General features: G+C 37.9%; 1 protein-coding gene across 1 annotated transcript in view; it reads left to right on the top strand.

The window, feature by feature from the left end:
* The window catches only part of LOC118660039 (triadin-like), an 89,741-nt gene that overhangs the window by 21,725 nt on the left and 40,855 nt on the right, over window positions 1-27,161 (top strand). The window contains exon 2 of the mRNA XM_036316999.1: window positions 20,816-21,025. Within this exon, the coding sequence (XP_036172892.1) occupies window positions 20,816-21,025 (210 nt within the window). The remainder of the gene's footprint in view (window positions 1-20,815; window positions 21,026-27,161) is intronic.

Here is a 27,161-nt window from a genome sequence, read left to right as displayed (position 1 = left end):
AGAACCTGGCTGGAGAACCTGGAGAACCTAGCAAGAGAACATGGACACAGACCCTGGCAGGAGATCCTAAGCAGAACCTCTCTGGAGATCCAGACCAGAACTTAGCTGGAGATCCTGGCTAGGCTGCTGATCAACTGAACACTGTCTCCGTGTCATTCCTTCTTCGCCGACTCCGTCTACGCCTTTGGGGACCCCTGGACCCGCTGGGGTTGGACCCCAGTAGACATCCTTCTGGCAGCCAGGGAGCCCTCAGGGGATGTCCAAGAAAGGCTTAGGCCCTCAAGGTATCGGGTCTAAACCGTTAGTTGGACATTCTTAGTGCTGCCACGGAGGTGGGAGAGGCTCCTGCCACCACCTCCGCACTGGCCAGCCATGAGCCAGCTTCTGGCTGAGTGGCATTCCCCATATGGAAGTGCACTGACCACCAGGAGGCAGCTCCTGCATTGAGCATCTGCCCCCCTGGTGGCCAGTGCACATAATAGCAACCGGCCATTCTGCTGTTCAGTCAATGTGCATATTAGCCTTTTATTATTATTATATAGGATGTCCCTATTTCCCCCCTTTAGCCCTCTCTACCCAGCTCTTGCCCCCAACTTCTTCTGGCCATCACCATACTGTTGTCTGTATCTATGGGTTGTGCATATATTTTCTTTGGCCAATCCCTTCTTTAAATTCACTTCTTTAAATTTGTATTTTCAAATTAGTGCTTATAACTGCACTATTATATATTTTCTATTATATCATTTAGAATTAAGATATTTTTTAATTGAACCCTTATAAATTTTAGTACAATTTAATAAATTATGCTAGAAGCAATTGGGAGATTTTTCATGTATTGCAGATACATTTCAATTAATATTTTATTAATTTTTAATTTTTTAATATTTTAATTTGAAATAATCTCATATATGTAAAAAACTATAAAATACTACAGCATATTATATGTACCCTTCACCCAATTTCTTAGGTGTTAATAATTTAAACATAACCATTATACAACTAAGAGAATTTGGAATATATTTTTCTTATAATCTCTTTAATGTTACTTAATCCATTTACTTTGTTTTTGTTAATCTTCACCCAAGGATATTTTTCTATTGAATTTTAGAGAGAGTGAAGGGAAAGGGAGAGACACATTGATTGGTTGCCTCCTGCACATGCTTTGATAGGGACTGGGGATCAAGCCAGCTACTGAGGTACGTGCCCTTGACTGGAATCAAACCTGGGACCCTTCAGGTTCGATTGCTCTATCCAGTGAGCAAAACAGGCTGCAGCTTAATTCATTTACTTTTAATCTATATGTGTATTTATATTTAAAGTGGATTTTGTTTTTGATTCACCCTCATAATCTGTCCTTTAATTGGTGCCTTTATGCCACTGACTTTCAGAGTGCTTACTGATAGAGTTACTGCCATATCACGCCCTGCCTTGCCTTTTTTCTTCTTTTTTTCTAAGACATTGCACTTTATTTAAAAGAAGCCAATATACAGGATATAAAGGGTATGATATTTACAACAGTACAGTAAATAGGTTGGTTTCCTGGTAGGATCAGTAGTCTTTCAGTGAGTCTTAACCCCTCTTCCCCTTGATGCTCGACCCAGCTGGCAAAACAACAGCAACAGTGGGGTGGGATGGGACTGCGGGATAGAACGTCTCCCTGAAGGGATTAAAAATCACGTAGATGCTAAAATGTCCATGAAGGGGTGTTGCGGGTGAGGAGTGCCTCTGCCTCATTCGTTTGAGGACTTGGCAGCAGGAATGCTGAGGGATTTGCCCCAAACTAACACACGGCCCACCCTGAGCCTGTAAATCTTTCACCCATGGAATATTCTGTTCCCGAGAGAATCAGCCCTAATCCCTCAGCCAGGACCTGGAGGAGCAGCCCAGGCTGTGGGCACAGCCAGGACTGTGGACATTTCATGGCCTTTCCACTCCCACTCCAGCTGCCTAACAACTCTGCACTGCCCCCATCCCCTTCCTCACCTCCCCCGTCACCCCATCAAGATGCCATGCACAGGAGGGGACACTGGTTTTCCCATGCCCATTGGGAGCTGGCTTTTTCTGTTTTCTGGAGTAAAAAGGTTCCTGTGGGTCGGGTAGGGTCTCTGCTTGGCAGGAAGTTCTGAAACAGAGCCACTGACCACACCCGCCTCCTCTGGGCATGGAGCAGCTCTGGCCCTCGGAGCTCATCTCTCCGGCAGAACTGAAGGGAAGACCATGTGTATCCTTCTGTCCCTCACCCTTCACATGCCCAGAACCATCAGTGTCGCACTTCCTAATTCCTATCACTGTATTTCATTAGTTCCAGACTGTTTTACTAATCCTGGATCTAAACAGATTGGTTCAAAAGGAGATCGTTCTATTTTTAAAGTAGCTGGGCCTTCTGGGGGCGGGCCTTGCCTTGCAGCCCTAGACCCTCTGATGGGCAGACGGGCAGTTCCTGGCCCGCAAAGCAAGACCTGCTGCTGGGGCTTCTGGGGGCGGGCCTGCGTCGCTGTGGGAGACACGATTGCCTGGCTTCTCCGATCACTGGCAGGGGGCGGGCAAAGGTGGCCAGGTTCCCTGGTTCTCTGATCACGGCCCTGCCACCTGGCTCTTGGCTGCCGCCTGGGTTTCTGATCACCATCAGTGGCAGACTGCTTCTTCCGTCCTTCCCCTTTCGCCTCCCAGCATTGCGCCTACATATGCAAATTAACCACCATCTTTGTTGGCAGTTAATTTGCATATCTCACTGATTAGCCAATGAAAAGCATAGGAGGTATGGTTAATTTCAATCTTTGTCTATTATTAGATAGGATATATATATGGATTGAGTATGATTGGAATGACAAAAGCAAGTGTTTACATTTTTCCTAATGGCATCTCAAATAAGACTGAATCAGGCTGCTTATTTCCAATTTCAACCTTGTGTCAGTGATCTTAGTTTAGAATACGTTTACAATTCATGAAAAACCAAACTTGACCAGAAACACAAGCATGCTTCTTTTTTATAATGCCTTTCTAATTTCGTTTGTGCTGAGTCTGCTCAAAAACTACCATAAAGAAAAAGAAAATTCAAAATGAATAGTATTATAATTGTGATTGGATTTCAATAGATCCATGATCTATCCATTGTTATACATTAGCCTTTGGAATAACAAAGATCGAAATATCTGAAATTTAAATAAGAACTGATGCTAAATTGAATAATGCATCCTAAAGTCAAAATTTAAATTTCATAATGCTGTATAATTTTATAAATCTAAATTTCATATTTATTTTAAATATAGCCACTGTCCCTTGGCTAACGTAATAGAATGAAGTCATTGTTATGGGGTAATAAAGCAATGATTATATTTTGCCTCTGTTGCTCTGTTGAGATTTTATCCTGGGCTGTGGTTGCTAGTCCGTAGGGCATATGGAAATAATGACAGTCTTGTTTTGAAAACTGCTTCTCCAAAATTTATCTTTGTAAACGCAGGGAAGAGTAAATTTATGGTAAGTATTGTGATCTGTATGGAGCTCAGCTTCTCTATGTTGTCAGCAGAGCCTGTATTCCTTCTCCTGTATTTGGATTGAGATAGAGTAAATACCTCAGTAGGTATTTGCCTTATTCTTGATGCTCTAGTTCCAGCTGATTGAATTGATAAGTCTACCACTGTGGGTTTTAGTCTTGGCAGGATTATTTTCCAGTACTTATCACATAATCTCTTTAAACATCAGTTTTCTCTAAAGTGAAAATGGGATTAGCTGCCTAGCCTACCTCAAAAGGTCACTTGATACAATATATGTGAACTTCAGTTTCAGTTTTACAAACACTGAAATATTACACAAATGTATGATTTTGTTTGTTCGTTAGCTTAGTGCACAAACAAAAAATTTTGAATTAATTGTTTGCTGCAAACCTAACGTTCTCCAGTCCATATAGAGCAAGACTGGGGTAGGCAAATATTGTGCCCTGCAGGGAGGTGCCTGGTCAATGAGGCGAGACAGAAACTGGGGTGGTTTTAGTTCATGAGGCCTGATCTCTAGGGTAGCTGTGATTGCATAGAAGAGACACCTTCTACTGATGAGCACAAATCAGGCATTTGGAGTAGCTGGGGCTTTGGCCAAGACCACCCATACTTTGATTCTCAGTTATACTTGATTCACTGTTGAAGAAATGTAGTTCCTGCCATGAAACATGAAACCTGCTTTTCAATTGACAGTAAAGGCTGCAACTTTATTCTTGAGTCCATGTGGCTAGACATGCAGCCAGGCTGAGCAAAAGGGTTGATGATGGCATATCACCATGGGTTGCTTTAAGCAGTTTTAAGGTAAAGCATTATGTTTTTCATAAGAGTTGATAAATTTAGTATTCGGTCTTTACAAATATTTAATGTTCATCATCTCAAATTTGATTATGCTATACTTCACATAGTCCTTTCCAGCCAGTTTTGTATACTAATTCAAATATTGTCAAATATGGTTGGCAGAGGGCATGAGGGAAGGATAAGAAATCAGGTTGATATAGCACTTTTTTATTTAAAAAATATTTTCGCTTGTGTTCAGTTATTCAACTGATAAGTAAAATATGAATAATAAATTATTTTAGTCTTTAAAATTTTTATAAAGACCCATAAATGCATAAATAGTATGCAGTGGATACAAGTGTGCTGAACTATTAATCCTGCTCTCCAGTGTTTCAAATTAGAAAGCAAAAAGGGGACAATAAAGTTAGTCCTATACCCAGGAACATCTCCCAACAACACTTACAATTATCTGTGAATATGATGGAGGTTGTTTCCTTCCTTAGCTCTTTCCTTCATCACCTATTCCCAGTGTGTGTGTGTGTGTGTGTGTGTGTGTGTGTGTGTGTGTGTTTGTGTGTGTGTGTATCTACACTAATAAAAGACAAACATGCAAATTTACCATACCTTCGCTATGACTTAAGCCAAGACCACCAGCCAATCAGAGCGACTATATGCAAATTAACCCAACCAAGATGGCAGCCGGCAGCCACGGAGCTGGAGCAAGCAGGAGGCTTGGTTGCCCCAATGATGGAGGAAGCCAACTTCCTGCCTGCCGCAGCCCCGGCTCTGAGCTCCACTCAAAGCAACAAAGTTTCAATTATAGAAGCTAAATAGACCCCAGATACCTGCTTTCAGCTGGCCGTGGCCATGGAGCTGGAGTGAGTAGGAGGCTTCCCTGGTGCCCTCCCTGGCCGGCTCTGAGCTCCTCTCAAGGCTACAAAGTTTCTATTATAGAAGGTAAATAAATCCCAGTATAAAAAAGAAAAAGAAAAGAAGGAGAGGCTGGGAGCTTCCGTTGCCGGGGCGGGGGGGGGGGGGGCTGGCCAGCTTGAAAATGGCCCTCAGCCCCTCACCCAGACTGGCCAAACCTCCATGGAAGCACAGAAGAAGAAGAAGCCCCCAGAAGAAGAAGCCGCCCACCTTTGGTCCAGGCGCCAGCATCTGGGGCTGGCTGCAGCCCAAGAGACGGACAAGCTACCGGCCAGAGGTCCCAGGCTGCAGCCACCCGGAGAAGCTGCCAGCCCTGTGGTCCAGGGCGCCAGTGCCTGTGGCCAGGGAAACAGGTTCCCTCTTCTCCTACTGTAGTCATTACTTCAATATTCCCCTTCTGAATTTCTCTCCTGTGCTGCAACCCAACTCCACTTTTCATCGGAAGGATACAGAACAGAGAGAGCAGTGTTAAAAGCTTACATTTTTAAGCCAGTAAGGTTGGTACTTAAACATATAAATGGAAAACTAGAGTCCTCCTTAAGGTCACAAAGGCTACAAAGGACAGGGACAGCGCATGACCTATTATATCCAGCAATCCATATGGGGACTGAAAACTTTGCAATGATGACAATTACTGAAGATATGAATCAACTTAAATAGTTGACAGGGACAATTCTTCCATCTTTGAAAATATCTACATCAAATCTGTTTAAATAGATTTTCATCTGCATAATATAACACATTCTGACAAGACCACCACCACCACCAATGTGGTCAGTGTTGTGCCGATAAATGTTTAATAACTGAGGGACTCCCCCCAAGTGCACAAATTTTGTGCACCGGGCTACTAGTATGTATGTGTATGTATGTATATATATATATATATATATATATATATACATATATATACATATATACATATATATATATACATATATATATGTACATTTGTTATTGTTAATCCTAACCTGAAGATATTTTTCCATTGATTTTTAAAGAGAGTGGAAGGGAGGAGGAGAGACAGAGAAAGAGAAACATCAGTGTAAGAGAGACATAGTGACTGGTTGCTTCCCATAAGCGCCCCAACCAGGGCCAGGGATCCAGCCTGCAACTGAATCATGTGCCCTTGACCGGAATCCAACCTGGAACCCTTCAGTCCGTGGGTCAGTGCTCTAACCACTGAGCAAAATGTCTAGGGCTGATTAATATTTTTTAACATAGTGCTCTAAATTTTCTTTCCACCCTTCTATATCTCTATGGGGATAAGGCTTAGGACCCAGAAAAACTAAAATCAGCTCTCATAACTCCTGCCATCCCAACCTTTGTCTCTATCTCTCTCTCATTTTCTCATAGCAAAGCCTGCTGCCCCTTTATGTAGACCCTGCTGCCAGGATCTTTCAGCCATTCATCCCATTGTTGACTCACGTAGGTTTTGTCCATCCTTGTCTGATCCTAAATCCCTCCCCTTTGCATATGCAACCCAGGTGCCATTCCTGGAAGAACACACCAGCATTCCTAGTTCCCTCCTTCAGGGGAGCTGAACGCAATGGCTGAGATTCAGTGGTGTCCCACATGCAGACCCTCAGGCTGCTGCGGAGGAAGGAGAGCACTATTGCTTCACATGCTAGCAAGGCTCCACATGCTGTGATAATCTGCTGATAAAGGGGAGGATGTAAAATGTGTCCTTGTGTCCAGCCAGTGTGGCCCAGTGATTGAGCATCAGCCTATGAACTAGGAAGTCACAGTTTGATTGCGGGCTCGATCCCTAGTAGGGGGTGTGCAAGAGGTAGCCTATCAGTGATTCTCATCATTGATGTTTCTCTCTCTCCCTTTCTCTTCCTCTCTGAAAAAGTAAAAATATATATTTTTTTAAAAGTGTCCTTATAACAACTGCCTGAGACTATACAAAGCACAGAAGAATTCTGTGCTTTGTGTAGCATAGCACACGTATTTGGAACAACTGCTTCATCAAAAGCACCAAGAGGTATTTGATATTCTGGTCAGCACACCAATCCTATAACATTTATTTAGGGTGAGTTATTGTGCTGGGCACCAGAAATACACAAATAAGGATGAGAAGCTTCAAAGAACTTACATTCTAGTGGGAGATTCAGAGACATAAGCAGGCAATTGTAACACACTATGGTAGGTCCAAGATAAATGTGCAAAGAGGGTGGTCTGGAAGTGTCCAGGAGGGGCATTTAAAGCACCCTGGTTGTTTATATTGAAGGATTCCTGAAAGAGCTGAGGCTTGAGCTGAGCAGGACTTGCTCCTGTCCCTTGCAGAGATAATATACAAACACATAAAAAAAAGCATGCGAACGTCTACAGTTTTATTTGTATAATAATTCAAATGCATAATATTGGAAAAAGTTTTGATGGGCATACTGAGACTATAACCAACCTTCAAAACATTTTTTTAATTAAAATGGAGAAATAAACTTGTATGTGTTTATAACCACCTTATGAAAAAAATTCTTTTGGATCCAATTCCTGTTTAAAATAAAGAATAGCATTAAATTGCACAAGGGATGAATAAAAATAGCATTACTATGCTTTTTGTAATTGGTGGTGAATTAAAAACACTATGAGTTTTTCATATGAATGAAAATGCATGATTTTCCCACTAGGCATTCTGAACATTGATTGGAGAAATACATTTCTGAATTGTTTACATCTCTTGGCTTTTTTATAATGGTGGTTATGAATGAGTTGAACACCAGTGTGTACTTTGCCATGTAAAATGTCTACAAAGAAATGAAGACAATTATCATATACATGAAAAAGTGATGTAATCTCATCACTTCAGAATTCCATGTTCAGAGCAAAATTAACTGAATGGACAGAGCTGAAGTAATCCCCCCATCTCAGAGAGACATTTTAATAAGTAATGTTTATATGGAAAATATTTATCACTGTTAATAATAAATTGGGAAGGTTGGCAATAGAGGGAAAGGAGTTAGTTATGCCTGAAACTGTGCTAGATACTTCAATCCTCAAAATAATCCTATAAGATAGTTTTAATGATTTTTATTTTATAGGTGAATAGTGAGGTGCAGTTGTTAATGAGGAACAAAGCCAGGATTCAATTCCAGGACTGTCCATCTAAACCTATCTCGACCAATTTGATATGAAAGCATGGAAGGTTTTATGTCACTGTTACATTGGGCTCCCCTATGCCTAATTAATATTTATAAAATGCTAGCTTATGTTATTTTCATTACACACACACACACACACACACACACACACACACACACATATACACACACACATATATATGTATATATATATACATATATATAGTCCCAAATAAACGTATATACTTTTTTAAAAAATATATTTTATTAATTTTTTACAGAGATGAAGGGAGAGAGATAGTTAGAAACATCAATGAGAGAGAAACATTGATCAGCTGCCTCCTGCACACCTCCCACTGGGGATGTGCCCGCAACCAAGGTACATGCCCTTGACCGGAATCGAACCTGGGACCTTTCAGTCCGCAGGCCGACGCTCTATCCACTGAGCCAAACCGGTTTCGGCAACGTATATACTTTTTAATAGCTGATCAGTCAATTTTGAAAATGAAATGCATTTTAATAAACATTAAACATTATTTAATAAATAATATATATAAATTCCTGTTTTGTCGGTTACTCTCCTAGACTCAAAGAGCAGCCTTGGCAAACATTTTCTGTAAAGGGCCAGAGAGAATAAATATTTTCGATGTGGTGGGGCACATTGTCTAGGTTGCAACTGCTCAACTCTGCTAGTGTGGCAGGAAAACATCGACAGCAGACAAAAGGCAATACATAAATGAAAGGATCTGGTTATGTTTCAGTAAAACTGATTGCTTAAGAGGGAGTAAGGAGCAAGATGGACAGTGTGTTGAAATTGTTTCAGAATTAGGCTGCAGACAACTCATACTCACAGAGGAGTAAAAGGACACAATGGGTCCCGGGTCTGACAGAGATTTGGGGTTTACTGGATTACCTCATTTGAAGGGATGAGTGATGAAAGCTGGGGGTGCCAAAGACTTGGTGGCAAACTTTGTCTGGTGGTTGTTGTCATTGTTACAGTTGAGTCTTGGTAGATAACAGAGCCTCAAAGGTGGAGGTGACAGTTAAAAGCTCTGCTGGTTTTGTGTCACCTGCATTACCGCACCGAGGTCTTTGCTGGCAGGCAGATTGATTCCCTTCCTAGTGCTTACTGAGCCCTAGAGCTTTCCATGAAGAATATCACATGCTTTCATATTCCATTGGTCTTGCTCTTTGTAGGAGGAGGGGGTAATCCTAATTTATATTTCCAGAGATGAATTGACTTGAAAACAGATCAGGTGACACCCATGAAGTCTGTCAATCAGCCCTACTCCCCTGCCCAGTGTACCTCCCCATCCCCCAATTTTTGCTATTAACCTGTGACATATTCTTAATGTCTTTAAAGTAATCTGGCAAGACCTTTTCTGATTACTCTTTCTTTCAGAAGAACCAAAGCCACCTTTAAGAGAAGATAAAAAGAATACTTGACTACTTTTTAATTTTTCATTTAGGTTTTCAAATCTATTTATGGAAAGTTCAGTTAGAAGCTATTCAGTCTTTCATCAAGATCCATTGCAGGGTAAATTAGTTTTGTCGCATTCACTAATAGCTTGCTTTAGGTCACAGACTCTGAGGAGGATGTGAGTCTAGAAAGTACCATATGAAAAATAATAAAATACTCTTTAATAGGGGACACCTCAAGAATAATGAGTTTTTTAAAAAAACTTTTACTCAAAAGATCTATGAAAAGTACAAATGAACAATGGAATAAATTAATGTGATTTCGTTAAAATGTTCATAATTAAAACTTAGATTTCATAAATTACTCTCAGTTTCATGTGAAAAAATTTGTAGGACACCAAGAAATGTTGTTGTTTTGCTATACCATGCATTTCAGTGGTATTATGGAGTCCATGGCCTCAAACGTGGTTATTATTTTATGAATAAGAAATTGCGGTTGATACAGATAGTCTAGCCTAATGTTTCTATATCACAGAGGCATATTCTTGGCTTGAAGCATCTTCTAGACTTTGTTTTGTTTGTTTATTTTTATTTCATCTATCAGGCCTTCTTGGTAGAGAATGAGATTTGATCATTTGGCAACTGAGAATTCTCTAGGTTTGATTAAAAAATTGAAATGCTTGATTGTTTTAATAAGCATTTTAAAGATATATTATCCAAATATCAAAATATATATTCAAATCTTGATATTTCATATTATAACTTTTCAGTCATTCATTAGCTGTAAAATGATCCCTGCATTATAAGTGCTGAGGATAGAAGATTTTGTTGAGTATGTTTTCTTAGGATCAATCAACAAATACAAATACTACAGCCAGGATTTCATTCTGTTTAATTACATTCATACTTTAGGCATTTCTTAATATTTACAGAGAATTTTTATGTTTCTGGGATAAATGAAGGAAGCAGATTTCCTTTAGAGACATATTTTTATTGTAAATATTTAAATTTAGCAATCTTCAGTTTTTTATGACATGTAATTAAATCATACAAAACTATAACCTATAATAAAAATTTCTCTAAAAACAAAACATTCATAAATGTTGATTCCTTTGGCAAAAAAATATATGGTCTTTACATTATAGTTTATAAGTTAATAAGGCTACAAAATAGGATTATTTAAATGTTAAATTACTGGTTATAAAATCTAATAATCCAATTTAGTGAAAGAATGAATAATTTAGACAAGCAGCTGTGTTAAATATTTGACCTAATTGCAGTTACTTTAAATGTTGGTATTCTATTATTTCATTAAATTGGTTGTGACATGTGCCTCACTAACCTACTGTTTATGTGTTTGTGTGTTTATGTGCACATATGTACTTTAAAATACACACACATATATATTCATCTAAAATTTACACCCAGGATTTTGCTATAGGGTATATTCCCTTATAAGCATATTTATGGCTCGTGTGATAATTTTTAGTTACCCTGGAGCAGAGATGCCATGTAAGCCTAAAGCAATATAATTATGATCATTTTGGGGCCTAGGATAGTAACAATTATGATTTTCTCCTGAAAACTGCCTTCAACTTTTTTTAATGATCTGATTCTTCTTATGATATGTGGAATCTTTTACAAGAGGCATATTTAATCAGAACTTAGATGTGGAAAAGAATTGATGATATCTTTAAAGAACCTCCTCTTCTCAAACCAAAGAGTTTAACATACAAATTTGAATATTTAATGCATTTCCCTTTTGTTTCAAATGAAAAAGGAAAGTGATTTTTAAATGCAAGAAAAATGTTTCCTAAACTGTTTCTCATTCCTCTTCTAAGACAGGAATAGACATTGGGTGGCAAACATCTTACAGAGTGTAACTGTAGAGCTATGTTACTCAGGGGTAGGCTGCTTAGTAGTTTCAAAAAACACCTGCTTTAGGGCAAACACAATTTTATAAAGCTTATTTTACAGAATCCGCTGTGGCTTGGTGATGCTAAGGCGGTTGTAATGCTTGAATAAGCCTAATCAAATAAAGCTTATGGAAATGCTCCCTCCATAGAAATAACCGTTCTGAGCAATCTAAATGTCAGAAATATGGGCCCGTCAATGGTAAAATCCTATTCATAGAAACTTTTTGAAATGATAGGGGATTTCACTGTTCCCTGTAATACTGACCATCCCAACTCCCAGAGACGACCCTGTGCTGCCTCTGAGGGACTTGGCTCCTCTCTTCCAGCCTGTCGCAGGGACATCAAAGTTGAGTTCACCTCACAATAAATGCTAAGTAGGTCCTTAGAACATAAGGGCCTAATTTTCCACTTATTCCTCACCCCTTAAGGGGCTGAGGATATACTTTCATCCCCAGAATACTCAATAAAATGACTGCTCTTCTGCCCAGTAAAAATTGCCTCAATGAAGGGGCTAGATGAGAAAAGTTCGCTCCTCATATCTTTTTTGTTTATATCTTTGCTTTTTTTTTTTTTTTAATGTTCTGTATCAGAACTGTAATTGCCCAGAGAAAAAGCCTTTTATTAGTTGCCAATGAGTGGCATCTTTCTCACATAAAATTTAAGACCAACTTTAGGTCTATTTAGATAAACAATTCAGAGAATGAAAATGTTAGCGACTAAGCAATACACAATACTTTGAAAACTCTCATAATGGGTAGACTTCAGAAAACTGTTCTCTTTAACTCCTCATTTTATATCAAAGAGGAATAGAATACTCCCTGGCTCTATTGATGTGAGCTGCTTTCTCAGCTGTTTCTAAATCTCTCAAAGCTCCTTCGAAAGACAGATTTGTATAAAGTATTATTTGTGTTTACCTAATTGCTTGCATTTTTAAAATATGGGCATGGATACCATAATGCTCTTTTCAGAAATACATAAAAGAGCTTCATGCTTATTTAAAAGTCCTTTAAAAGGCACAGGAAGCTGCCCCTTCCCCTTATAGGATAAATGTTTTTTTAAAAAACCCACAGGAAATCTTATCTCTCTCCCTACATTTTTAGGCTGCATTTTCTTCATGCAGTATGTGTATTCTCTTCCTGGGATATGCGAACTCAATTTATAAAGATGAAGCTTTGTGCTACACTATTCTGATCTGTTTCAAACAAATAGCTTAAGGAAGATTTAGGTTGGTTCAAGTTAAAAAAATATAACAATATCCTATTACAATGGTTCCCAATTCTGAATACATATTTTTTCCTTACTAAAATGCTTAAATATTTTACTTTATTAGATATAAAAAATTAATGGATCTGTTTCAATCCAGTGATGACAATAGCATTAATTCTGGAGTAACTAGATAAAGTGTCAATTCATATTACTAATAATTAAAGATGCACAAAAATAGGATATTTCATTGTAATTTTATTTCAAAAGCCCCTGAAGTACTCAATAAAATTAGTCATGTTGCTCCTTTATAGTTAGGCACTCTCAAACTTCCTTGTTCATGTCCATGTCCATATGAAAAATATTAAATATTTGAATTACCACAGCTTTTCCAACAAATGAGTGGAAATTTCCTTATAAATAGAAAATGCAGGGCTAGTTTTATGTATACTTAAACATATTTAAAAAACTAGGTTGGCCGTAACTGGTTTGGCTCAATGGATAGAGTGTCGGCCTGCAGACTCAAGGGTCCCAGGTTTGATTCCGGTCAAGGGCATGTACCCCGGGGGTTGCGGGCACATCCCCAGTGGGGAATGTGCAGGAGGCAGCTGATCGATGTTTCTCTCTTATCGATGTTTCTAACTCTCTATCCTTCTCCCTTCCTCTCTGTAAAAAATCAATAAAATATATTAAAACAAACAAACAAACAAAAACTAGGTTGATTCGTGCAACATTTGCACAAAAAAGTTATCCAGAGAGCAAATTAAAATAAAAAAGTAGGTCTTAGTTCCTGCATTTTCTTAAATTTCCTGGAAGTATCTGATGGCAATGTGAGAAACTCATCATTTTATGAGTAGAAATTTAATCAGATGCTTTACATGAAGTCCTTATTATTGCCGAATACATTTACATGAAAAAATACGAATATGTTGTATGTGTTTTTTGGGGGTGGACTGTCATGCTTTCTTAATAAAAATAAAGTAGAAACTATATTGACATCACCATAGTAGGATTATGGCTCCATGTGGGGTAAAGTAGCAGGAGATGATTAAATTCTTAAGGAAGAAAGTGAAAACAACCATTAGAATCAACAAATCATGGAAATCTAATGATATTGAAGTAATCAGTTTAGTATTTTTTTCCCCAAAAGAAATAACATGTCATTACTCAAGTCTTTTCTATTTCAGTGGGTTTGTGAATCAATGTCAATGGGGCAATTTAGTAGGAGGACCACTGGGGCTCAGTGAAGGATTTCATGTATGCATATTTGGTTCAGGACAAAAATGTATCAATCCATACAAAAAATACTAAAAAACTAATTTTCAAAGATACTAAAAATAGTTCATGAATCTTATGTCTGTCCTATATGTATTATATTTGCTAGGAAGCAGAATCTAATGTCTATTTGCCTGAATCTGAACCTTCACAGACATTGAGAGATTTTCTGTAGATTCCATCCCCAAACTTCAATGACATAAAAATCAGACCCTAAAGTGCATTATTTTCTTGCATGAGTCTTCCTGGGTTCATGCAGTGAGCATGGATTATTTCCCTTGAAAAAAAAAATTGAATCTGTCAAAATCATTGTCACAAAAGAGACATCTCATGGGTCTCATGATTAATTTCCATCCCTAAATTATATGTACTGAAAGGGACCATGGTCATGGTTTACACTTATTTTTTTAGCATGAAAGCTATAACTCTATTAACATAATTGTGTTTTTTTTTTTAGCTTAATACATGAATATTTTTTGAGCCCCTTTAAAATAATCGAATATAAATATGCATTCTATGAATTGAACTAGGTCCTCCCAATTTCATATTTAAAACCCTAATTCCAATCGCGATAGTACTTGTGATATAGGGACTTTGGGAGATAATTAAGTTTAAATGAGGTCATGAGGGTAGAGCCTTCATGATAGGATCAGTTCCCTTGTAAGCTGAGATGGAAGGAAGCTTGCTAGCTCTCTTTCTCTCTGTCATGTGAGGACACAATGAGAAGGTAACCATCTGCAAGTCAGAGATTCCGACCAGAATCCAGCATGCTGGCACTCTGATGTGAGACTGCCAGCCTCCAGATTATGAAGAAATAAATTTCTGTCATTTGAGACCCCTGGTCTGTGGTATATTGTTATGGCAGGTCCATCACACATTTGTAAGTTTATTGTCAGCACTCTTCTGCATCTGTACATTTACTCAGCCTAATCTGGTTGTAGAAACCTCTCCCAGTCAGAGATTTTTTTCAACCTTTAGAGATTAAACAACCCTAATAACATCTGAGATGCTAGTTCTAATTGTTTCATTAGAAATAAATGTCTCAGCTAAATTATTGACATTATTTAGCAAATATATGCTTTTTTCAGTCAGAGATTGCATATCTTTTTCTCTACCCTACTCTGTTGTGGCCTTAATTATTTTGGCCGGTTAAACTTCCCAGTACTTATGAGATGTACTAGAACAGATAAGCTTTTACGTCAGTAATATAGCTCTCATCTCAACATTTCCTCATGCCATAAAAATATATTTTGTTTTACATTTCATTTTTCTCTCTGGTTAAATGTTACTAGGTACACCCTTCTATATGCAGAAATATTGAGGTTATTCAACACAACACTTTTTTAAGACGATTTCTTTTAACAAAACTTACGAATTTTTCACATTATAATAAGTGTTTCTTTGGCTTCAGTGTGTAAAATAAGTGTTTATTTTGCTAAGTGCTATCAAAGAATAGATGACTTGCTTCCAACATGGAACATTATTGAAAACCAAACAAAGGGCTACATGAAAGTCAGAATAATTTTGTCTGTACCATTGTATTTTCAAAAGATGTTACAGGTAAGAACAATAGTGTTCATTTAAAAAGATATCTCACAGGGAAGGCGGGGAGGGTGGGTGAGTGGGAGGTAATAACCAAAGACCTTGTATGCATATATGTGTAGCCCGTGGACACAGGCAGTAGGGTGGGGTGGGGAAGGAGGGGTCAATAGGGCAAAAAAGTGGACATATATAATACTTTCAACAATAAAGAATTATCAAAAATAAAAGATCGAGGAAATAGCATCATGGAGTTGACGTTTGAGGTGATTCTTGAAAGAGGAGTTGAATTTTAACAGTGGAGTTTTAATAAAACTATCTTTTCAATAGAGAAAAAAATCATCAGAAATACGTGCCCACTTTAGATTGGTAAATCAGTGCATTTTACTTGTAATACATTAGAAGTTCAATACATGTTGTTTCAAAAATTAATTCTAGTGTCCTCCAGTATGCACTCATAATTGCTTTTGACCTTTAAATTCATTTGCTATTTGTAGGAAAACTGGTATTTGAATGGGGAATAGCTACTAAGTGGAAAATGAGTTCAAAAAGTCAGGGAAACTGGGCTTACAGGAACTAATACAAGAAAGGACATCCATTACTTTGCAGTGAGGACTATTGGAGAGTGGGCTAGCAGGTCACAGTGCAACAACACTGCCCAGGGAGGGAGGTGCTGCCTCTCATTCACCCAGAGCAAGAGCAATTCTCCCTCGTAAGAGCACCTCACTGTCGGCAGCTCACCTGGCATACCCCAAATAGGTTTCATTTAGAATCATGTCAATGCAGCCACTAAAGAAACAAGAGTGAGATTTAATATTTTCCTTCTAAAATGAAAATAATTTTTAAAAGAAACTGTGTATTTTAATCATTCTGGCTGATCACTCCTCATGATACAAGAGATGAAGTAAAATAATTATTTTCCTTCTGCGCAGGAGCAAAAGGATCACTCAGAACTTGTGATGGCTGGTAATGCAAGTACAGCCAAATCAAAGCAGTTGATACACTCTCATTTAATTGGAAAGTCCAGAGATAAACTTGACTAAACACAGCTGGCTGCATGAACCTACCCAGTGGTATCTGCACCCTGCCACTTTCTGTGCTGCAGCACACTGTCCAGCTGGTGGGCTAGAGGGGCACCGGAGGAACCCATCAGTTTAGCAATCCTTGTAGAAAGAGAGTGTCCTCCAATACTTCCCCAAAAATGTGGTGGTCTCTCATTTCCCTGCGCTTCACTGTCATAGGCAAGAGGGAATGATGTGAGTGATCGGGCTTAAACACTCATTCCTGTGACTGGAGGTTAGGGCAGTGTTTTCATTTTCTAGTCTCACCCCTAGAAAAAAAAATCACATCACATGCTGGAAGAGTGCAGGGAGTGGGTGGACAGAAAGGAGTGCTAAATAATCTCTCTCTATATATAAGCCCAGTGACGAGAATGGCAGAATGACTGGAACAACTGGTGGCTATGACATGCACTGATCTGGGCCCTGATTGTGCCCCCCCCAACTGGCTGGCAAAGCCCCCAATCGGCCCCCAACACCCTGATTGGAGGTGGAGCTGGCTAGCCAACTGCCTGAAGCCCCTCCCCCACCCTCCAGCCCAGCCCAATGGGCCCCCATTGAGGAGGGTCGGCTGGACACCACCCGTACACAAATTCGTGCACTGGGCCTCTTGTGTACAAAATAACTGTATAACTCTACACCTCAGCAGGTGGATTAGGTGGCCAAATCATTCTATGAAATATTACAATGATCACATCCCACGGAATCTGGAAGAAAAGGTGACAATTTAGAGCTTTTATTAAAATTGACAGGAGACCAGTTTCTGGTTTGAGACAAAGCACTTTTTACCTTGGAAGTGAGTAGTGTTTTTGTTGTTCTGTTTTTATGTGCCTAAAATCAGGATTTTTCTAAAAATTACTCTTGGTTATTTCCACATTCTTTCTATCTATCTATCTATCTATATCTATCTATCTATCTATCTATCTATCTATCTATCTATCTATCTAATAGAATATGTAGGATTATTTATTTTTATAAATTACTATGGTCCTTCTTGCTTCTCAAAATCTGTTTTCATTTTGTTTATATATACTTGTAGAAAAAATAATTTAATTGTAACAGATATATGTATATTATGCGTACACATTCTACAAAAACTAGGATGATAAAATACGTAAGCTAAAAGATGGATTTTTTTTTACTTTTTAACTACATTTATCAAAAGATCTTTGAAATAGCTTCTCCAACATTTTTATTTTACATGCACTTTTATGGCATACTTAAAACATATATCAAATATTATTCTTACTTATAATTGGAGTTAGATTCTTAACACAATTTTGGAATACAATATATTTTTATATCATGATAGTACATACTCTCTCTCCTTTGTTCTCTAATTCTTGGAGAAACAATATACTGGTTGAGTATTCCACAAACCACATCACCTGGTGATATACACACTTCAGAATTACTGCTTTTGTGTAATGAGGATCGAGTACTTTATTTATGCCATTCTAGAACATAAGTGTTCTCCTTAAACATCCTCGAAGAGGCTGTATTGCCAGTATCCCATAGGAATAATGATGGGCAAATGCACTTGGCAGTTCCTCCCCGGATTAATAAGGCATGATGAGGTTAAGCGACCTCTTCCAGGAGGCGTATGATTTATTCTTCCAGGCATAAGGGGACTGTGAAGCTGGTCTTTGGAACCACTGCGCGAGCCGCCCACTTTACTTTATGGATGGAGTCACAAGGCCTTGCAGCCAGATCCCCACTTCTTTTGAAGCTGATTCTGGCTTCCTGGCAATCAAAATTATTTGTATGAAATGCAAAGCAATGGAATTGAAAAGCAGGGATGGAAAGTACTGTGACATATCCTAGCTGCTTTACTCCTGTTCTGAGACAACAACTTTCAAGAAGCGAGGTCCATGTCCAATTGCTCAGTAGTATTTGCCTCCCGTTTTTTTTTTCTTTCTCCAAATCTATAACTAGCTCTTGTCATCTTCAAAGGGCTTCTCAAATATTAAGTAATCTCAGATTGCACACTGTTCTTTGCATTTATCTTGACCAGCTGTCAGAGAAGGCAATTTATTTCTCCTCGATTTTATTCCTCTTGGCTCTGTGGCTTCTGTAGTAAATTTGAATGGAACATGAAAAGTGCAACTTCGTGTGTTTTCATAACAAAGGAAACACATATTTTCTTTAAGCAAGATAACTTTCACAGTGCTTGTGGTGTTGCATTTGACACTCAAAATATACTTTTGTCACCTTTGAGTCTTCATTAAGTCCTAAGTAGAAATTATGAGGATGTGAAGACAAAGAAGATATAAAAAATAAAAAATCAGCCCTGACTGGTTTGGCTCAGTGGATAGAGCATTGGCCTGTGAACTGAAAGGTCCCAGGTTCGATTCCTGTCAAGGGCATGTACCTTGGTTGCAGGCACATCCCCAGTGGGGGATGTGCAGGAGGCAGCAGATCGATGTTTCTCTATCATCGATGTTTCTAACTCTCTATCCTTCTCCCATCCTCTCTGTAAAAAATCAATAAAATATATAAAAAACAAACAAACAAACAAACATCTTCTAAAGAAGCAATTTTAAAAAATCATTTGCCGTATTATATTCTTCTATTTAAAATATTGTAACAATTGTTTTGTCAGGATTATAAGGTAAAATAAAATTTGAAATTCATATACATATGTATATATATATATATTTTTTCCTGACTTTTAAAAATGTGACAAGGATTCAGCTAATTTCTATCAAATCTCAGTAAATCTATTCTTTCAGTTTCAAGATACCAAGCAGATGTCATCATATTGTCTGCAGAAATACTCTCAATACACAGTACACTGAAGTGAATCTGAAGTGCTAAAGCAGTTCTCCCAGTGTTCTTCATATAGCGGTAGTAGGAAACCTTCCAGAAGTTAAAAAACGGGAGATTAGTTAGCAACATATCAAATTTCAGGTGGGCTCTCTTAAACACTTATAATTCACTTATTCTCTTGCAAATCACTATTCCAAAGGTTTGATTCACTTGCAGCCCCACTTGGGTCTTAAATCACATTTCAAAGCACTCCTATCATTCATCCATTTTCAGAACTGCCATTAGAAGTGATGGGAATTTGGCACAAAAATCAATGAGTGGATATGATATGAGTTCTTTCTAATTTTTCCTTCTTGGAGCACCATCTCAAGTACAGTCTGTGAATTCTGTTTTCAAAGGTATTTTTCCATCCTGCTGTCATTTCAACCAAATTGAGTTCATGAACTTGGGATATATATTCACGTAGTTTTTCAGAAAAGAAAGGAGTTTCATTGTCACAATTGCAAATTTTTACCTGAAGTCATTTAAAAATCTTAATTAAATAATTTTAACACTGATGTTCCACATCAGCTTTTTAATCTTTTAAAAACATGGGCTCAGATTTTACCATTTTATCTAAAATAGTTGTATTTCTTGTTCCTGGTTGGGGAGATTTATAAAGGATTGCCTAATTATTTACCTATTTATCTATTTTTTATATTTTTAAAATTTTCTCTCATGAACATGTAGACTCTTGAAAGCAGGAATAAAAAAGTTACTATATTTAAGATTTTCTCACATTGTTCTCTTAAATCGTCTGTGCCCCTTCACAAATAAAAATGAATGGCCTCAATAAAAGGGTCAGGTATGCCGTTAAACCAGGATATCTAGAAGGACTTTCATCCATTGACTCTATTTTATTGCTGATTTTCTTTCTCTCCCAGAAGAGATTCTTTTGCTTGCATTCAGAACTGGCATAGGAGCTAAATAAAGAATTTTTTTTAAAAAAGCAGCTTGACCAAAAAGAGCCCATTGCCCAGGATATAGTGGTTTTGGAGGTGGTAAGGAAAAAGCGAAAATGAATTCAAGATGATGGTAAGGTTTGTGACCTTGATGGCAGCATTTATGGAGCTTGGGAGACAAGGCCTGCTGATTCTAAGGGCATGTGGGATTCAGGCAGGAAGGTGAATGCTGAGGAAGAGGTGTTGTGGCAGTGGGCAGCGAGGTACGGTCCTGCCACTGAAGAGGCATGTTCTACTAGAGAAAACGGTATAAGCCACTTATATGTATTTGCATAACCTACGCTGTTGTTTTGTGTCATTAACATTCGCTGTGAAGTTCTAAATTGCCATTCTCCTTTCGGAATGTTTGCTTAGGAAATGCATCCACCACGACCACGGTTATCGACAGCAAGAACGGATCTGTGCCCAAGTCCCCTGGGAAAGTGCTGAAGCGGACAGTCACAGAAGACATAGTGACCACTTTCAGCTCCCCCGCGGCCTGGCTTCTCGTCATTGCTCTGATAGTCACTTGGTCGGCTGTTGCCGTTGTGATGTTTGATTTGGTGGATTACAAAAACTTTTCAGGTAAGGTCCATGACATCTGGCTTTTTAATGAATAGAAACAATGTTCTCCCCAGTTCTGGCTTTGTTTCTCTTCACCCCATCTTAATGTGGTAAATAAAGCACCCCACCAATGTGCTTTTGGGTCACCAAAGTCTGTTTCTTTTTTTTTTTGTTTTGTTTTGTTTGTTTTTCCCCCTTCTAATCTCCTTCTTTGACTGGTGTACTCATTGATTGCAAATGAAGTAGATTTTCTTATTTGTAGAGCTGAACAAAGGCTGAATGTTACAATTTCATGAAGATAATGATTAAAAAGGTTAGGTGTACTTAGTTTTGGAACTGGAACTTTATTGACCAGTAATAAAAGGTGATTTGTGGATTTTACAGTAGGTAATATAAAACAAAATGAAGAGCTTTTGTTGATTTTAGAGAAAGAAGAAGGGAGAGGAATAGAGAGATAGTAATATCTGTGGGAGAAAAACATCAGTTGGGTGCCTCCTTCACCCTCACCCTCAATGGGGTCAAGTCCACAACCTGGGCATATATCCTGAGCAGGAATCAAACCACAGACCTCTTGGTTCATGGGTTGACCCCTGAACCACAACAGCTGGGTGAAAATGAAAAGCTTTTGGACAGATGGAAAAGAGTGTAAAGTATTTTTACCCTCCCGCCCCCACCATGTGGCTTCAAGCTTCCTTTTCAGACATACTCTTTGCTCCTCCCATCAAAACAGCCTATTTTGAGTTCTTGAAAATAAAGAGTGTTAAAAGGGTTTTCCCAGAATGACTTATAATGAGATATTATATCTTGAATGTCCATGTGTTTTTGCAGTAAAATAGGAAAAACACAAGTGAAGATAGATCTTCATTATGACAATTCAATCTCTGAGTATATCATTCATCTCTTTGTTCAAAGTCTTTTTATATTTTTAAAATTATATTTACTTATTTTCTCATTGATACACTATATTGACTGTGCATTCCTTGAGGAAGGAATTACTCAGGCATTTGATAAATAATAAATAAGTAGATGAATGAGTTTTTGCTTATCACTTTTTACCACAAGGAAAACATTTCGTTAATCTATTAGAGCACTTCATATTTGTACTGCCCATACCCCACCCCCATTTTCCTTCCTCAGTAGTAGATGAATCAGTAGGACCCAGAAGCTATAATTTCTATAAGTTGCATTATATATACTCAAAGACCCTCTAGTTTTCATTATATTCTTTTATGCATTAAATAATTAATTATCAAAAATTTACTATATGTGCCAGAAAATGGCTGTTAAAAGAAATACAAATATACATTTGCAAAGTTGTAAAATTCTGTCATTTGGGTTTATTGATGTGGAGGTGTGACTGAGATGACCTTGCCCACCTGCACCACTGGTAGCTGGGCTAAAGCAAGCATCATCTAACAGCTAGAGATATGTCCATGGGATCAACCTAAGCAAAAAACGCTACTCACCCAGAGTCATAAACCTCTGCTATAATTTTGTTATATTGTGAAATATAAACTCTTAAAAGAATATACACTGGAACTGCACATAATATAAAATTATGACCTAGAATTTTAAATGAAAAACAATTAATTACATTACTCTAGAAGATTTTGAGCCTATATTGACTGTGACATTTCATCTTTTATTTCCTTTCTTAAACTTTCATTCATTTAAATTTTAGAACCAAATATGACAATAAAATATAGTTCTTTAATGCATATAATACATGTTAAGAACTGCGTGTGAACCTAATATTTGTAAAGTTAATAATTTAAAAGTGTATTACAGAAATTTCTGTTGAATGCAGTTTGTTCTTAATTTCATAGAATGAGCAGCTACCTATTAGTCTTCCAGGTTAGATTACTTAAGTGAAAAGACACACTTTTAATCCACGGTAGAAGTCCCTTGGACCACTGTAATTAGGTGCTATGGATAATGCCTATGTGATTGTCATTTCATATGACAGAGAAAAAATAGCCTCTATATTACTACGACTTCATTTCTTCTTTTAAGAAGTGTTTGTTAAGCACATCTCCTATGTGAGGTCTCCCCCTCCAGCTTTCTATATTTATTAATGACCTAACCAACTATCCATTCCCTATGAAAAGAAACCTGCACATCATCTCTTAAATCTGCTTGGCATCTGATTAGTCACCATGCTCCATGGCGGCGGCTACTCCGTGTCTCATACATTTGCTCCCTTCTCCTTTACTACACTTCAGACCTTGGTTCTTTTCAGGGTGTTAGGAAGTTTCTTCTTGTCTCCCTCATCCAGTCTCTCCCCTTTAACATTGACCCAAAGGCATCTGCATAACACATAAGTTTCATCAACCATTTCTTATTGCCTAAGTGCAAGTTCCTTGACACGATATTTAAGTCCTTGGCTTAGTTCTTCATTTTCTTCCTATAATTCAGCTCATGCACTTGTTTTCCAGTCGTATCACTACTTTCTCTAGACAAATGTACTCTCATTGCTCAATGCCTTTTTTATACTGTTCCTCTCTTCCAGCCCTGCCGAGACAGCCGAGAGTGTATTAGAATAGTTAAGAATGTGAACCCTGGTGTTGGATTTCCCTGGTATTAAATCCAGACCTTACCACTTTCTAGCTGTGGGATATTGGAAAAGTCACTTAGCCTCTCCCTGTCTCAGTTTCATCACCTATAAAGCAGGGATTATAATAGTACCTATGTAAAAAGATTAAGAAAAGTATATAAGTGAATATATTTAAAGTACTTAGAACTTAGTTTATCACAAATACTGTATAAATATGAATATCACTAGTAGAGACTCATTCCTCAATCTTCTATCTCAGTGATGGTGAACCTTTTGAGCTCGGCATGTCAGCATTTTGAAAAACCCTAACTTAACTCTGGTGCTGTGTCACATATAGAAATTTTTTGATATTTGCAACCATAGTAAAACAAAGATGTATATTTTTGATATTTATTTTATATATTTAAATGCCCTTTACAAAAGAAAAATCAACCAAAAAAATGAGTTTGCGTGTCACCTCTAACACACATGTCATAGGTTCACCATCACTGTTCTATCTAGAAAAATTCTATTCACCCTTTTTTGTGAAACGTTCTCAGACATCCTAAGAAGAATCCTCCGTACCGTGCTTTTGTTCCTTCATACGTTATGGGCACCTGTATTAAATCAGTTAACACATTGTATTACAGGTATCTGTTCACTTACCTATCTCATTCAGAAACATAAACTTATCCAAGGAAGAGACTTTCTTATATATCTCTGTATATGAGTGCCTGTCACACAGTAGGGGTTCTGCTACACGTTGCTTAAAGGAATGAATGATACTGACATTTGGATTTTGAAACAACTTTTTATATTATGAAGAAACAATCTACCATAAAAATTTCATTTCAGCCAGACAGTTTTGAACAACTTTAAAAACTAATAAGTTTAATAAAATTAGATTGTAAACACAGTAAAATGCTTATAAGATGAAATGTGTTCGTTATGTTTTGTAATGTTATCTATTGTTACATGATAAATTACCTCAAAAGTAAGTGGTATAAAACAACAGTAACTGTTTTTTATTTTATTTTACGCTCTTTCTGGGGGTCAGGAATTTGGGGATGGCTTAGCAGGGTGGATCTGGCTTAGGGTATGCCTTGAGGTCTCAGTGAAGATATTTGCCGGGGCTGAATGATTTCTGGGGTTTTAGAGCCATTGGCAAGATGTCCCACACGGCTGCCCATTAATGCTGGTTTGTCCTCACAACATGGCAGCTGCTTCCTCTGGAATGAATGATTCAGTAGAGAGCAAGGTAGACACCACAATGCCTCTTAGGCCCTAAGCTTAGAAATCACACACTTTCCCCCCTACAAAATCCTGTTGATTACACAATTAATGTTTGAAGAGACTGTGCAAGCGTATAACTACCAGCACGCAAGGATAATTGGGGGCCATTTGGGAGGCTGGCTACCACATATTTCACCTTCAGAAAATCACTTTGCTAAGTTATACACCTTGAGAGAAATGCTTACATATATGGTATGCCATCCAATACTCTCGTTGACAAAGAGATATTATAATTATGATAGGTTCAAACAGAAAGATGATGTGGTAAGATGACTCATGACACCACATCTAGGAAGGTAAATATTCACCAATGGATTTGTAATGAAAAAAAAAATTTACAAAGCTGAAATTTTATAGGGGAAATGTATAAATTCTTCAAATACAAAGTTCAAATAGTCTTAGATAATTGAAATTTGAATGATCAATTTCTGGAACCCAAAGAATATAAGCTCAAAGAATTTGTATAATTGTAGTACAAAAAAACCTCATTAATCTTTGGTTGGTTGGATGGGACACATCCATTCAGATTATAATTCTAATCTTCTTTGCTCTATTTAGCAAGTTCAAACCTGCCTTTTTTTATGTTGATTCTTCACAGAAAAAAATCATTTGCTTGAAGAGTTTCAAAATGTAAAAGTTACTCTTATGTTTTGGATATTATTTTAATTGATACATTTCAAACATTTAATAAGGATTAATATTCTTATGATGGTGAATCTTTTGTTCTACATAACAATCTTTGAAATGTGTTTTGCAAATTCTTAAAAAGCAAGGATAGTGGTAGACGGAAGCACACTGGAAATACCTCTGAAGGCCAAACAGTAAAGGCAGCTGTCCTTGGGCTCTAAATGACTCGCTGACACTTTAGAAAGGTAGATAAAGGCTTTGAAGATATGAAAAACTGATCATAGGGAAATAAAAATATTTTTTCCTAAGTACTGTACTGGATTGAGAAGAATGATTCTCCTCTGAGAAACCTTCACAATCCCTTCTTTTCTGAATTTGATCTGACCTACCTGTACATAATTTGCTTATGAGGCATTTGTGGAATTGGCGTTTAAGTGCTTCTTTCAGAAATCCTGGGTTCACGCTACAGCTCTAAAACCTACAGGATAACATGACTAGAGACTTGCATTTCCTTGTCCGTGAAATGCAGACAGCACCTTGCTTTCTGGTTTGCAAAATTTGTGACTTTGATTCCCGTTATCAAATAAGACAAATTATTGGACACCAAAACAGATACTAGAAAACAGGTTTTACCCACCCTTCATTTTTTATTAAGTATAATGTCCAAAGTGTATTCAACCAACACTGTGGTATATCTGTCAGAGTTTGCTCAAAGTAGAATCACTATGAGTGATACAGAATAGGGGACTTATTATATGTCCTTTGAAGGCATTTGCAATGTGTCTGGGCTGGGTTGGAAGTCAGCAAGGAGCACATTGGTGTAGGAAAGGAAGAATATCTGTTTCTTCTACCCTTCTTAATTTTGGGCTGGGATCCCTTTAACAAAAGAGAAAACGCGTTCCAATTTAATTGACAAATGTTTTATCTGACACTGGGGTCTTCAGAAGAAAAGAAAGGTCTCAAGGAACAGTTAAACCTAAACACTTTTATCCCAAGTTTGATGAGGAGTGAAAAGTGGTGGGAAAATGTGATAGGACAAAAGAGTTACGAGCTAAGTGTTGTAAATTGGGGCAAACAGCAAGGCCTGTTCATTTGATTCCTCTGGTTTTTAAGGATGCTCCTTTCCTTGGAGTAGAGGGAGAGTACTCTCACATGAGGGTTTATGATCTGCTTTAGGGGAAGATCAGAAAGTCCTTCTAGTGTCTGCCATTCCTCAAATTCCTTCAGTTGAATAAATTCAATATGCCAAGGTGCCAAATTTTAGGATATGGTGTGCTTAACCCTGCCATTGGGAGGGGCAGATGGAAATAGAATAGGGACAACTATGGACAAACCGGAACTGACAAGGACAAAATGGAACCCTTGTTTGACTCACATCACCTCAAATCATGATGATGTGGGTGAACTGCAGGATAAATTGGTGCCTTGACCAAGGAATCTGCACAAACACCTGGCCAGGATTTGGAGATGCCGAAGGAGGCAGTCCGCTAACAACTGGCAGACACGCTGAGGTCTGCTGCCACATCTCAGGGTCAGCCAGCATATCAGAGATAATGTGCTTGAGCCGCAACAGCACCTGCCCTACATCAACCTTCAGAGAATAAACAATGGCTTAGTACTTCCTTTTTACCTCCCAAAACTCATACAGATTTCTCTTGTGCCCAAATGACCTGTAAGGTACTTGTAAAGGAATTCTGGGACATG

Source organism: Myotis myotis, unplaced genomic scaffold (genome assembly GCF_014108235.1).
Source record: "Myotis myotis isolate mMyoMyo1 unplaced genomic scaffold, mMyoMyo1.p scaffold_m19_p_7, whole genome shotgun sequence".
Taxonomy (NCBI): domain Eukaryota; kingdom Metazoa; phylum Chordata; class Mammalia; order Chiroptera; family Vespertilionidae; genus Myotis; species Myotis myotis.
This window is presented reverse-complemented; position numbering and strand designations above follow the sequence as displayed.